This window comes from Bufo gargarizans, chromosome 4, assembly GCF_014858855.1.
Source record: "Bufo gargarizans isolate SCDJY-AF-19 chromosome 4, ASM1485885v1, whole genome shotgun sequence".
NCBI classification, from domain to species: domain Eukaryota; kingdom Metazoa; phylum Chordata; class Amphibia; order Anura; family Bufonidae; genus Bufo; species Bufo gargarizans.
Genome location: NC_058083.1, coordinates 240,523,300 through 240,537,786, shown reverse-complemented (window position 1 = coordinate 240,537,786; position 14,487 = coordinate 240,523,300). Strand labels below are relative to the sequence as shown.

The window sequence follows — 14,487 nt, the reverse complement described above, 5'->3', positions numbered from 1 at the left end:
TATCCATAGGCCTGTTTCTGTTCCCCTTTTTCCTGCAGCTTGGCCAGTGAGACTCCTGTTCCTCCGTGTCAGGAAGGAACAGGTCGTCTTACCCTTCACTCCTAGTCCAGGGACCGGCGGAGGGTGAGTAGGGATCCGAGGTTCCTGAGCTTGGGCCCTCCTACCTTCAAGGTCGGCCCATGCAGCTAGGAGTTAGGGACGGATTAGGGATGCGTTAGGAGGTGACCTGCTCCCTAATTCTCTCGTCCTGGCCGAGCAGTGGTTTACATCTTCTGGCATCGCACGGCTGAGGGTTTTCCCCATCCTCAGCCGTGACACTGGGTCCACAATCTGTGTCTGCGGGTCACAACACTGCCTTCTCTTCCCCTGTGTTACGTGCTGGCAATTCCCCTGTCAAAGGCGTATGCCCGGCTGCCTCCCGCCCTGCACATCCACTCCCGTGTTAATTTTTTGGAGGGTCACCAGCAGGCCATCAATTATAAATTTTTAAGGGTGTATGATGCCCTCCTTTATGTGTGTATTAGAGTACCGGTTCCTTGTAATTTTTGGAAGCCCTTTCAATTAGTGCATAGGCTTTATGATATTAGTAGTCCCACTACCTGAACAATTGTACCAGAATGTGAATGTGGCCCTCCATTATGTGATATACAGGTTGTATCGGAATGCCTCTTCCTTGTAATTTTTGGCAGCATTTGCACTTTATATGCAAGTAAATATACAGGAAAGAATGTTTCCTAACAATTTTTCCTCTACAATCAATGTTATCTTCGGTTTTGTGTGTATTATTGTAAATCTGTAAAAGTGGCATACTACTCGGACAACATTGTTCCCAGCAGCAACCTGGGAGTCCAAGATGCCTCCAGACATCCTCCCCATGCTGTTTCCGAACCATTTTGTTAGTGTTTCCATCAATTTCTGACCTTTTCCTATGAACCAGACACCCTCCCCTCTTCAGATCAGGGGGTGCCTGGTTTAATGCTCGGGTTCTCCAATTGACTTCAATTGTGCTCGGGTCGCGCGCTGTTCGACCCGAGCATCCGAACACTTTGATGTTCGATCAACACTAGCGATGACCACTGATTTTTAAGCTATATCAGTCTGTTTTAAATCATATGACTAAGGTTATGCCTAAATTGAATAGTCATTGATCGCATGCTTAGTAAAACAGGCTTTTGATTCTTGGTAAACATTCTAGCTGTACATTTAGAAATCCACTAAGTTACAGCATAGACCAATAATAATCTGTACACTCATACAAAGTAATGTCACATTACTGTAATTGGTAATACTTTAGATTCTAATATGGTTTATTTGCTATTTAAAAATGTGCTTTCCATTTGACTTTTTAATTATTAATTGCAAAGTGCTGTAAAGAAATCACAGTTTTCAGCTGGTTACTGTATGAATATATACTAATCTGTACTTGATGCATATACTGTACTTACAGGTGATGCTGCCAGGTCCAGGTGGTCCAGTTTCACCCTTACAAAGAAATAATAGGTATCAGAATAAATAATTTGTTATCATCCATAAGAATACATGTAAGGGATAACAGAAGATAAATTAGCAGTGTAATAGACTTTAAAAGCTCAAACACCCTTATAGGGGTTATTCAAGAGTCAGACAGCCCTCCCACAGTGGCCGACCTATGGTTTAGTTGATACTTACCTGGTCCGCGCCACTAGGTTCACTGCTCCCAGAACATATACTTATAATGTTGCTCACTCACAAACAACAAAGACATACCCAATATAGTCCACAATATATCCACTTTATTGCATAAAAATCCATGTACACAATATATAACAGTATAATGGTAATGATAAAAGGAAAATGACAAATGTATAAGGGTGCCAAAATCATCTGACCTATGGTGCTGCTACTCCCAAAAAGATCTTCCACATGTCAAGTGTCACCATGTCCAGAGAGTGTACACTATAAAACATGAATATCACAAAATGGCCTACCTGTTACTACATGCATGGGTATATCCCTCTGTACGGATAGATACCTATATCAAGTACACATTTAGGATGTGTATAATAACACTCCTTAATAACAATGGTACAGCATGAGCCCAGGAATAACCAATCGGGCAGAGAAAAGGGACGAAAAAAAATGAAAACAGAAAATAGATTAGAAGGAGAAAGAAGAAAGAAAAGTAAAAAGAAGAACCCCCCCCCCCCCCAAAAAAAAAAAAAAAAAAAAAAACACCACCCACAACCTGGTCAGGAGAGCCAATAACACTGTGACCAAAATTTGCCACAAGTTGCCATGTGCAATACATACCACAAGACATGATTGGGGGTATACAGAGCAGTGCAAGTCATCAAAAATACCTCGACGAGCGTTTCGCCTCTGCTTCGTCAGGGCGGGTCTTCCTCTCCCTCCTGCACTGAGATCAACATCCATTGATGGGGGGACACGTGACCTCCTCCCTTTGGGCCACGACAACTGAGCACATGATCCAAAAGGGAGCAGGTCACCACTGTGGCTTGTTATTGGCTGCCTTCACGTGTCCTCCCGCTGATGGATGTTGATCTCAGTACAGCAGGAAGAGGAGGAAGCGTTAGACACCGAACCCAACAGTGCAGACTAGGTAAGTATGATCTCCACAGCGGGTTGGGCACCCTAAGAGTACTGTCTTACTCTTGGATAATCCTTTAAAATGGAAAAATGATTTTACATATGTTAGTGGATACATTGAGTATAAAACATTTATACATTGTTCCATCATAAATTTTAAGACCCCTGATTTTCAGTTTTCAACCTGATCAGTTTCAGATTTTCTGTTGTCTTTATTAGCTAACATGTATTCTTCAAAGCATTATTCCTGTACCAATTTCCCCTTCTATATATCTCACTTGCTCCGACAGTCATTGATGCTGAGGTGTGTGTGATTCCCTTCCCCCTGCAGAGTTTGCCAGGGGTGCTCTACTTTCTCTCTATACTGGTATGCAGTCTATATGATATACCTCCTCTCCAATCAAACTATCTTGTAGGTGCTTTCCTCACTAGCTACAGCCTGAGCTGCTCTCATTGGTGGGATAAATCAGGAGTAGTGTTATCTGATGGATATATGCAAGATTCACCAACTAAGTTACGGACCTGCAAACAGCAAGTGGAAGAAAGCCGGTAGGAATTTTTTAAGAAGACTATTTAGAAAGTTGCTCAATTTAAACATTAAACACATCTTTGGAAAGGCAATAATGGCCTTTAAAACTGTAAAAAGCAGATAAATCAGACATTGCTCTGTAGCAGTGACCACACTGCTAGGACCATTGGTATTTGAAGCAAATTTTATGAAAAATTATGAATTTCTTTAATGAGAGCTACTGTCCTTCTTTTGAAGTTAGTCTGCCAGACGTTTTTAGCCTAACTATCCGCTAACGTCTCTCTCAGCTGCTGAACTTAAAAACAAAAAGGAAACATACAAATGGCCTTAATATTAGTAGACTAGCAGGGACAATAAACTTTAATCCCATCTTCTGCGATGCTGACAAGTGTCTCCTGGGTGTTGACATTCCATGGACACGGAAGTCACCTGGATTCTTATCAATATTTCCTCACCAGACACCCACATATGCAATATGTGAAACGTTGGTTGATGTTCTGAATCAGTGACCAAGAGTGAGCAGTACATTGAATTGCTGTTACTTTTAGTGGTCACTAAATATTATATAACACAAAATAGTGGCAGCTATAGCAGAGGCATATTGGGCTATAATTGTAAGAACACAGATTTTTAAAGAGGATATCCAGGAATTGATAATGATGTCTTATCCTCAGGATAGGTCATCATCATCACATCGATGGGTGTCCAAATTCCAGCACCCCCGCTGAGCAGCTGCTTCAGTTAGCTGCTGTGCTCACCACTCTGGTGAGAGCAAAAGGCTCCTGGCAGCTTCCATTCACAGCGCCGTAAATTGTATAGTGGCTGTGCATGATCTTGCAGTTCAGTCCCATTGACTTGAATGGGGTTGAGCAGCAATTAGGCCATGTGACCAATGTACGGTAACGTCACATGGTTTAGAAAGAGGCAGTGGCGCTTACGGAGCATCTGTCTCTTCTAACAGCTAATCTGCAGGGGCTCGAGGTGTAGAACCCACAATCTGATATTGATGACCTATCCTAAGGATAGGTCATGAATATAAATTCCCAGATAATCCCTTTAATGTGATTGGGATGCCAGCTGGCTGCATTCATTATCAGATCCTTTCCTTACTTATATGCTTTAAGTAATAATGTTTAATACAATTTATATTTTTATGCGAATTGAAATGCATTTTTTTTTTACTTGGATTATTACATTACAGATCTGTAGCAATATTCTGCATTGTTAACATTAACTGTACAAAGCAATGTGCAAGTCCCTTGTATGGAAACCCCATTATGATATATCAAATACATTTGAATCCTTCATAAATGAATATATTTGAAACTTTGATTGCATTTTTATGAACAATTATTTTCTTTGCAATGAAAATTTTATGGAAAGTGTATACTACCTTTTCTCCCTTGGGGCCAATTGGACCTGGAAGGCCTGGAATACCATCCAAACCCTGTGGGGGAAAAAGTCCATATTTATAATTGAAAACTGTGTGCATTCCTACTGAATTATTAACACAGTGATAATAATGAAAACAACTTAGATGTTCAATACCCTCCAATCTTCATTGCACAGATCACAGTAAGTGGAAATATAGAGACAGGCTGGCACTAAAATGATAAGCAACATCTGTGCATTGGTGGGTGCAAAGCATTAAATCAGCGAGTGTTCTAAATACTAGATATCTGTGCAACTTCTCTTCTTGCTAAAATTACATTAATTTACCATCTGGAAGAAGCATCATTTAGAGTTATGAGATTTTAAATACCCACTTGAATTAAATTAGTGGAGGAATAAATAGTTCTGATTTAGCTGTTAGTTGGCCTTTAACAAGCTCACAAAATGCTTCATGAGGTAAATTGGAAATTTAAGTTCCCTTGTTCATCTATAAACACTTAAAAGTAAAAGCAAATAAGGTTCATCTAGTGCTTGTTTTATTTATAATATTAGTGACATTTGTAGATCAATTTACAGAGATTGAGCAACTGGGGATAAGGAGCAGCCAACCAAACATTTTCAAAACCACTTAAACGTAACAGTAGTCTTCCAAGCCAAGAACACTTTAATAACCAGAAGGAGGATTTACAGTTATGTAATTCAATGTAAATGTGTCAGCTTCTAATACTGGATATGAAGAAGATCCCAGCAGCTACTGTATAGTCTCACTAGACCTTTATGTCATTTTATCAGTTGAAAAAGGCTAGGAGGGGCCAAAACGCATCCTGTATTTTGTTTGCTGGGATCTTCTTCATTTGAAGTATTGGATTCATCCCTTCCCACTGCAGCGCTACCAGCGTGATCAAGTGCTGAGCAGCATCTACATAGCATCTACATAGCTTGTACTACTAAATATTACATATATATATATATATATATATATATATATACATACTTAAGAGCAAGAGTTAATGGTTTTTGTATTTTGGATATGCTGTATATCTTCCTTAGTACTGGATATTAGTAATTAAAATGAATACTTAAAATGCATTATGTTATATAAAGTGATAAAGACTAAAGCTTGAGAAAATGTAAAAAAAAAAAAGTATAACCATGGGGAAAAGAAAATGTACCCTCCTTTAATTCCTTGTGTTTATTCATCAGGATCTAAATCACAATTTTTGGGTCTTGATTAAACCCTATAAACTAATATATAGCCGCTATTAGCAAAAAAAAAACAACAACACTATGTAGTAATAAAAAATAAAAAAAACATTTACAAACCAGATGGGGTAAAATAATTACACTCCTCAAATAAGTAAAATATGAAATGGGAGACTGAGACGTATATTTCATAAACAAATAACTAAACAAAACGAAAGTACTAGAGTTGAACTAATTGATTGTAAATGAATCAAATTTATTATAAATTTCCCCCAAACTTTGGCTTCCAACAAATTCAAAGAGGAACACATTAAAGTTTGTACACCACTATTGTGTCGTAAGAAAATTGCAAATTATGACCCACGCCATATGTGCACCATAATTTGCAACTTTTTGACCTTCTCACCATTGTTCTGAAGTGGCAAGAAAATAGATGGGGCTTGGATGGGGCGGGCTCCCCAACACCAATCAGATTTACTATGACTTGCTCCAGAAGCTGGCATAAATTATAGCTCAAGTCTATGCCAGCTCTCAGCTGGTGTACACTTGAGTTTCTGGCACGTGGAGCGCCAGAGATGTGACTTATTTATTAAGAGGTATCTGCCCCTTAATAAAGTGTGCCTTACTCCAGGGCAGGGGGATCAAGACTGGCATATGGGAACTGTAGTTTTAAAAAATGCCCCCCCCCCCCCCCCACTGTGTTTTTTATTTGTCCCTCACAAATCAATTAAAATGGAAACTGTCATTTCACAGTTCAGAAAACGAAGAAGGCATTTTTGACAATTTTTAACCTGTTTTTAAACAGGCTGTTTGTTACCACCAGTTACCATTCGTTTACCCATAGCCTCATATGTTGTGTCACTTTGACATTACTAATGCTGTCTTAGTTTAGTGCTCTCATTAAGAGAAACAAAATGCTGTCTTGATATTAAAGATTCTGAAAAAGGTTGGATAGAATCCTAGGAGACTCCAAAATGTCATGCATGACTTTTCAGGGAAAATGGGGCACTTTCAATTCTGGTAGAATTTATTTGGACCAAATCGACTGAAGTGAACCTGAAAAACAGTTTGGGAAATTATCTTATCTCTAATAATTACCTTTCCAAAATAGTGCAGGACCCAGCTAGAGGCAGGCCCTCTTTGACTTAATATTTAACAACAGTCCTGACAAAATAACAAAGGGGCAGGTAGCAGGACACCTATGAAATAATGACCATAATATAATACATTTCTATAGGGTATTTTTTTGAAGGGACCACAAAACCATTGAACTTCAGGGAGGTTTAGTTCTATCAGTTTTACAATGTCATTAACTTCACAGAATTTTTTTAATGCATCTCAATTTTTCATTGAGAGAGGTTCTGTACTTACATTATGAGAATAAAAGGTTTAGAAATGGGAAAAAACTGTAGATAAAAAAATGGGTAATAAATAACAAGCGGAAAACACTTAACAGGGTTGGGCAGCGGGTACATATTGATGACCTATCCCAAGGATAGGTCGTCAATATCTTATTGCCAATCTGCTGCTTGAAGAGGAGGCAACATTTGTGCAAGATTGCACTGTGTGTCATCTTGGAAGTCTCAGCGGCACTTGTTCCATTCACGAGTGCTTGTGCTAGTCACTCTTTTGCACCAACCTGACTGCACAGACCAATGCAAACTGAACCTGGAAGGAACAAATGTTACGACCGCCATTCCTCCCATATTCAGTTCTATTGATTATCGACAGCACATTCTTGATTACATATGGAGATGTTCTGCTGATAATCAGGCATCTTTTAACCTGAGGAAAGATGCCCATCAGTCTACAAACAAGAATTTGCTGATTAGCAACTCAATTATACTAGCCAATTATAAGGAACAATCGTTTTTATGAATGCTTGTTCCCAATAAATGAACTAAACTGAAAAATCGAGCAGTCTAATAGGGACTTTAGAGTAACTCTAAAATGTTTTTCAATTATATAAATATTAAAAACTGCTAAACTGTGAAAATTTAGACCTTTTGAATTGTAATAAAGGACGAATTGTGTAGGGTGACAAGTACAAAGATGACTCATTAAAAATGTTTTTCTTCACTGAATTCATACAAGAAAATGAAATGTCAAGTAAAATACAGACAAACTCCACAATAAATTTCACTTGTCTGAACTAGGAAGAGCCTTGAAACATTAAAATGGACAACTCACCAGGCCCAGTTGGTATACACCTCATGTTCTCTGAGAATTAATGGGGTCACTTATCAAAATCGTGTAAAGTAGAACTGTCTTTCTTGCCCATAGTGAACAATCAGGCCTGTAGTTTATGGATTCACTTTTTGACTCCTTTTCGAATATTGGCATCACATTTGCTATGTGCCAGTACTGTGGTACAATCCCTGTCATTATAGAGTCCTTATAGAGAATCTGTCACTAGTTAAGTGCATGCCGATGAGTCCTGTTATTCATGAGCTTCTTGCTTTCTCTGCCCCTCTGCCATGGAGTGACAGTTTTTTCCCCCAACTTAATTAGCCACAGTGGGTTGGAAAAAGCCAGGAGCTCATGAATATTCTGGACTCATCATGCAATTAGAGCTGTTCAATACAAGAATTTAGCAAAAAAGGCTTTGTCATCCTTGAAACATATTACATTATTATTAGAGTTGAGCGAACACCTGGATGTTCGGGTTCGAGAAGTTCGGCCGAACATCCCGGAAATGTTCGGGTTCGGGATCCGAACCCGATCCGAACTTCGTCCCGAACCCGAACCCCATTGAAGTCAATGGGGACCCGAACTTTTCGGCACTAAAAAGGCTGTAAAACAGCCCAGGAAAGAGCTAGAGGGCTGCAAAAGGCAGCAACATGTAGGTAAATCCCCTGCAAACAAATGTGGATAGGGAAATGAATTAAAATAAAAATTAAATAAATAAAAATTAACCAAAATCAATTGGAGAGAGGTTCCATAGCAGAGAATCTGGCTTCCCGTCACCCACCACTGGAACAGTCCATTCTCAGATATTTAGGCCCCGGCACCCAGGCAGAGGAGAGAGGTCCCGTAACAGAGAATCTGTCTTCATGTCAGCAGAGAATTAGTCTGCATGTCATAGCAGAGAATGAGGCTTCACGTCAGCCACCACTGCAACAGTCCATTGGCATATATTTAGGCCCAGCACCCAGGCAGAGGAGGGAGGTCCCGTAACAGAGAATCTGTCTTCATGTCAGCAGAGAATTAGTCTGCATGTCATAGCAGAGAATGAGGCTTCACGTCAGCCACCACTGCAACAGTCCATTGGCATATATTTAGGCCCAGCACACACACAGGCAGAGGAGAGAGGTCCCGTAACAGAGAATCTGGCTTCATGTCAGCAGAGAATCAGTCTGCATGTCATAGCAGAGAATGAGGCTTCACGTCAGCCACCACTGCAACAGTCCATTGGCATATATTTAGGCCCAGCACACACACAGGCAGAGGAGAGAGGTCCCGTAACAGAGGATCTGGCTTCATGTCAGCAGAGAATCAGTCTGCATGTCATAGCAGAGAATCAGGCTTCACGTCAGCCACCACTGCAACAGTCCATTGTCATAAATTTAGGCCCAGCACCCAGGCAGAGGAGAGAGGTCCCGTAACAGACAATCTGGCTTCATGTCAGCAGAGAATTAGTCTGCATGTCATAGCAGAGAATGAGGCTTCACGTCAGCCACCACTGCAACAGTCCATTGGCATATATTTAGGCCTAGCACACAGGCAGAGGAGAGAGGTCCCGTAACAGACAATCTGGCTTCATGTCAGCAGAGAATCAGTCTGCATGTCATAGCAGAGAATGAGGCTTCACGTCACCCACCACTGCAACAGTCCATTGGCATATATTTAGGCCTAGCACACAGGCAGAGCAGAGAGGTCCCGTAACAGACAATCTGGCTTCATGACAGCAGAGAATCAGTCTGCATGTCATAGCAGAGAATGAGGCTTCACGTCACCCACCACTGCAACAGTCCATTGGCATATATTTAGGCCTAGCACACAGGCAGAGCAGAGAGGTCCCGTAACAGACGATCTGGCTTCATGTCAGCAGAGAATCAGTCTGCATGTCATAGCAGAGAATGAGGCTTCACGTCAGCCACCACTGCAACAGTCCATTGGCATATATTTAGGCCTAGCACACAGGCAGAGGAGAGAGGTCCCGTAACAGACAATCTGGCTTCATGTCAGCAGAGAATCAGTCTGCATGTCATAGCAGAGAATGAGGCTTCACGTCAGCCACCACTGCAACAGTCCATTGGCATATATTTAGGCCCAGCACCCAGGCAGAGGAGGGAGGTCCCGTAACAGACAATCTGGCTTCATGTCAGCAGAGAATCAGTCTGCATGTCATAGCAGAGAATGAGGCTTCACGTCACCCACCACTGCAACAGTCCATTGGCATATATTTAGGCCCAGCACCCAGGCAGAGGAGGGAGGTCCCGTAACAGAGAATCTGTCTTCATGTCAGCAGAGAATTAGTCTGCATGTCATAGCAGAGAATGAGGCTTCACGTCAGCCACCACTGCAACAGTCCATTGGCATATATTTAGGCCCAGCACCCAGGCAGAGGAGGGAGGTCCCGTAACAGAGAATCTGTCTTCATGTCAGCAGAGAATTAGTCTGCATGTCATAGCAGAGAATGAGGCTTCACGTCAGCCACCACTGCAACAGTCCATTGGCATATATTTAGGCCCAGCACACACACAGGCAGAGGAGAGAGGTCCCGTAACAGACAATCTGGCTTCATGTCAGCAAGAATTAGTCTGCATGTCATAGCAGAGAATGAGGCTTCACGTCAGCCACCACTGCAACAGTCCATTGGCATATATTTAGGCCCAGCACACACACAGGCAGAGGAGAGAGGTCCCGTAACAGAGAATCTGTCTTCATGTCAGCAGAGAATTAGTCTGCATGTCATAGCAGAGAATCAGAGAGAATCAGCAGAGAGGTGGTATTCCCATGTCCTCATCATCAGGAAACATAAGTGGTTGTGCGTCAGTGCATTCTATGTCTTTCACCGCTGGGGAAGGGCTAGGTGGATGCCCTTGGGAAACCCTGCCAGCGGAGTCTTCAAACAGCATAAGAGACTGCTGCATAACTTGAGGCTGAGACAGTTTCCCTGGTATGCATGGGGGTGATGTGACAGACTGATGGGGTTGGTTTTCAGGCGCCATCTGTGCGCTTTCTGCAGAAGACTGGGTGGGAGATAATGTGAACGTGCTGGATCCACTGTCGGCCACCCAATTGACTAATGCCTGTACCTGCTCAGGCCTTACCATCCTTAGAACGGCATTGGGCCCCACCATATATCGCTGTAAATTCTGGCGGCTACTGGGACCTGAGGTAGTTGGTACACTAGGACGTGTGGATGTGGCAGAACGGCCACGTCCTCTCCCAGCACCAGAGGGTCCACTAACACCACCACGACCATGTCCACGTCCGCGTCCCTTACTAGATGTTTTTCTCATTGTTATGGTTCACCACAACAACAAATATATTATTTGGCCCAATGTATTGTATTCAAATTCAGCGGGATATAAATTTGAGGCCTAGTATTTAGGCGCTGGGTGACCGGTATGGATTTAGTGACAGAATTAGACTTGGAAATGCACAGAAGCGTGTGTGTGAAGTTATTCTGAATGACCCTATGTGCACCTTCAATATGATCTACCCTTTTAGGGATAGATTTCAAATAGCTCTGATATAGCAGAAACGACTAAATTATGAAATTGCTAAATTGGGAATTGTATTTCAACCCAGAACAAAAAATGTGCTTTGACGGACACTAAATAACTTTCCCAGCCACAACAGGACAGCGGTAACGAGAGATTTAGCGGGATATAAATTTGAGGCCTAGTATTTAGGCGCTGGGTGACAGGTATGGGTTTAGTGACAGAATTAGATTTGGAAATGCACAGTAGCGGGTGTGTGAAGTTATTCTGAATGACCCTATGTGCACCTTGAATATTATATACCCTTTTAGGGATAGATTTCAAATAGCTCTGATATAGCAGAAACCACTAAATTATGAAATTGCTAAATTGGGAATTGTATTTCAACCCAGAACAAGAAATGTGCTTGAACGGACACTAAATAACTCGCCCAGCTACAGCACTAGGGACAGATTTAGCGGGATATAAATTTGAGGCCTAGTATTTAGGCGCTGGGTGACAGGTATGGGTTTAGTGCCAGAATTAGACTTGGAAATACACAGTAGCGGGTGTGTGTGAAGTTATTCTGAATGACCCAATGTGCACCTTGAATATTATATACCCTTTTAGGGATAGATTTCAAATAGCTCTGATATAACAGAAACCACTAAATTATGAAATTGCTAAATTGGGAATTGTATTTCAACCCAGAACAAGAAATGTGCTTGAACGGACACTAAATAACTCGCCCAGCTACAGCACTAAGGACAGATTTAGCGGGATATAAATTTGAGGCCTAGTATTTAGGCGCTGGGTGACAGGTATGGGTTTAGTGCCAGAATTAGACTTGGAAATACACAGTAGCGGGTGTGTGTGAAGTTATTCTGAATGACCCAATGTGCACCTTGAATATTATATACCCTTTTAGGGATAGATTTCAAATAGCTCTGATATAGCAGAAACCACTAAATTATGAAATTGCTAAATTGGGAATTGTATTTCAACCCAGAACAAGAAATGTGCTTGAACGGACACTAAATAACTCGCCCAGCTACAGCACTAGGGACAGATTTAGCGGGATATAAATTTGAGGCCTAGTATTTAGGCGCTGGGTGACAGGTATGGGTTTAGTGCCAGAATTAGACTTGGAAATACACAGTAGCGGGTGTGTGTGAAGTTATTCTGAATGACCCAATGTGCACCTTGAATATTATATACCCTTTTAGGGATAGATTTCAAATAGCTCTGATATAGCAGAAACCACTAAATTATGAAATTGCTAAATTGGGAATTGTATTTCAACCCAGAACAAGAAATGTGCTTGAACGGACACTAAATAACTCGCCCAGCTACAGCACTAGGGACAGATTTAGCGGGATATAAATTTGAGGCCTAGTATTTAGGCGCTGGGTGACAGGTATGGGTTTAGTGCCAGAATTAGACTTGGAAATACACAGTAGCGGGTGTGTGTGAAGTTATTCTGAATGACCCAATGTGCACCTTGAATATTATATACCCTTTTAGGGATAGATTTCAAATAGCTCTGATATAGCAGAAACCACTAAATTATGAAATTGCTAAATTGGGAATTGTATTTCAACCCAGAACAAGAAATGTGCTTGAACGGACACTAAATAACTCGCCCAGCTACAGCACTAAGGACAGATTTAGCGGGATATAAATTTGAGGCCTAGTATTTAGGCGCTGGGTGACCGGTATGGATTTAGTGACAGAATTAGACTGGGATATGGCCAAAAAATAAACAGACTATTGCTGGTTAAATGCACTTGGTGTGACAGCTTCACCCTGATGTAGGCTTTAGCCAAAAAACAACCACACCATTGAGGGTTAAATGCACTTGGTGACAGGCGCAGCTTGCCCCTGATTTAGTATATGGCCAAAAAATGAACAGACTATTGCTGGTTAAATGCACTTGGTGTGACAGCTTCACCCTGATGTAGGCTTTAGCCAAAAAACAACCACACCATTGAGGGTTAAATGCACTTGGTCGCAGCTTGTGCTGGCGCACCACAAGACACAAAATGGCCGCCGATCACCCCAGAAAAATGTGACTGACAAACGGTCTGGGCAGCCTAAAAACAGTGAGCAATTGAGGATCAGCAGCTCAATGATCCACAGCTGCAGATCGATCAGTTAATCAAGTCCTTTGGAGGAGTTAATCTGCCTAATCTCGCCCTACTGTCGCAGCCGCAACCTCTCCCTACGCTAATCAGAGCAGAGTGACGGGCGGCGCTATGTGACTCCAGCTTAAATAGAGGCTGGGTCACATGGTGCTCTGGCCAATCACAGCCATGCCAATAGTAGGCATGGCTGTGATGGCCTCTTGGGGCAAGTAGTATGACGCTTGTTGATTGGCTGCTTTGCAGCCTTTCAAAAAGCGCCAAGAAAGCGTCACAAAAGCGCGAAGAAAGCGACGAACACCGAACCCGAACCCGGACTTTTACGAAAATGTCCGGGTTCGGGTCCGTGTCACGGACACCCCGAACTATACAGTTCGAGTTCGCTCATCCCTAATTATTATTAATATTAATATTACATGATATATAAAATATTATATTATTATAAATATAAAATAATAATTTATGAAGGTAGCTGTAATTTTGTGATGTATTTCTTTTACCTTTTTTGCTCCTATCTTTAATTTTGGGCTGTGGACATATGACCATGTTTATTCATCTCTTGCTTATTTACTTTGAAGCTATATCCATGCACCTGTCAAAACAGCAACAGGGGTAGTAATGGGGAAGTAACTAGCTGGGTGGGAGGAGCTATAAACTAGTTAAGCATTGTTAAGGGTGGTGCTGTTGCTATTGCAGATCAAGGAGAAGTGCATCATGGTTTTGGTTGAAAACAACTACAGAAAGTGCTAAATACCCCTTTAAATATTAGAAACAAGGGTTTGTCTATAAAATTACTTATGGGGTCATTTATCAAACTGGTGTAAAGGAGAACTGGCTTAGTTACCCATAGCAACCAATCAGATTCCACCTTTCATTTTCTAAAGGAGCTGTCAAAAACGAAAGGTGGAATCTGTAATTTTAACCTTTCTTTGGTATTTTGGGTAAAGTATTTGAAGGTTTAATAAAAGATGCTAATCTGAAGTAC

The 14,487-nt window shown here is 41.4% G+C and overlaps 1 protein-coding gene across 1 annotated transcript in view; it reads right to left on the bottom strand.

Moving 5' to 3' along the window:
* Nucleotides 1-1,386: 1,386 nt before the first annotated feature.
* The window catches only part of LOC122935350 (collagen alpha-1(XIX) chain-like), a 479,650-nt gene continuing 466,549 nt past the window's right edge, over nucleotides 1,387-14,487 (bottom strand). The window contains exons 14-15 of the mRNA XM_044291115.1: nucleotides 4,509-4,562; nucleotides 1,387-1,482 (exon numbers count right to left, since the gene is read on the bottom strand). Coding sequence (XP_044147050.1) covers nucleotides 1,387-1,482; nucleotides 4,509-4,562 — 150 coding nt within the window. The remainder of the gene's footprint in view (nucleotides 1,483-4,508; nucleotides 4,563-14,487) is intronic.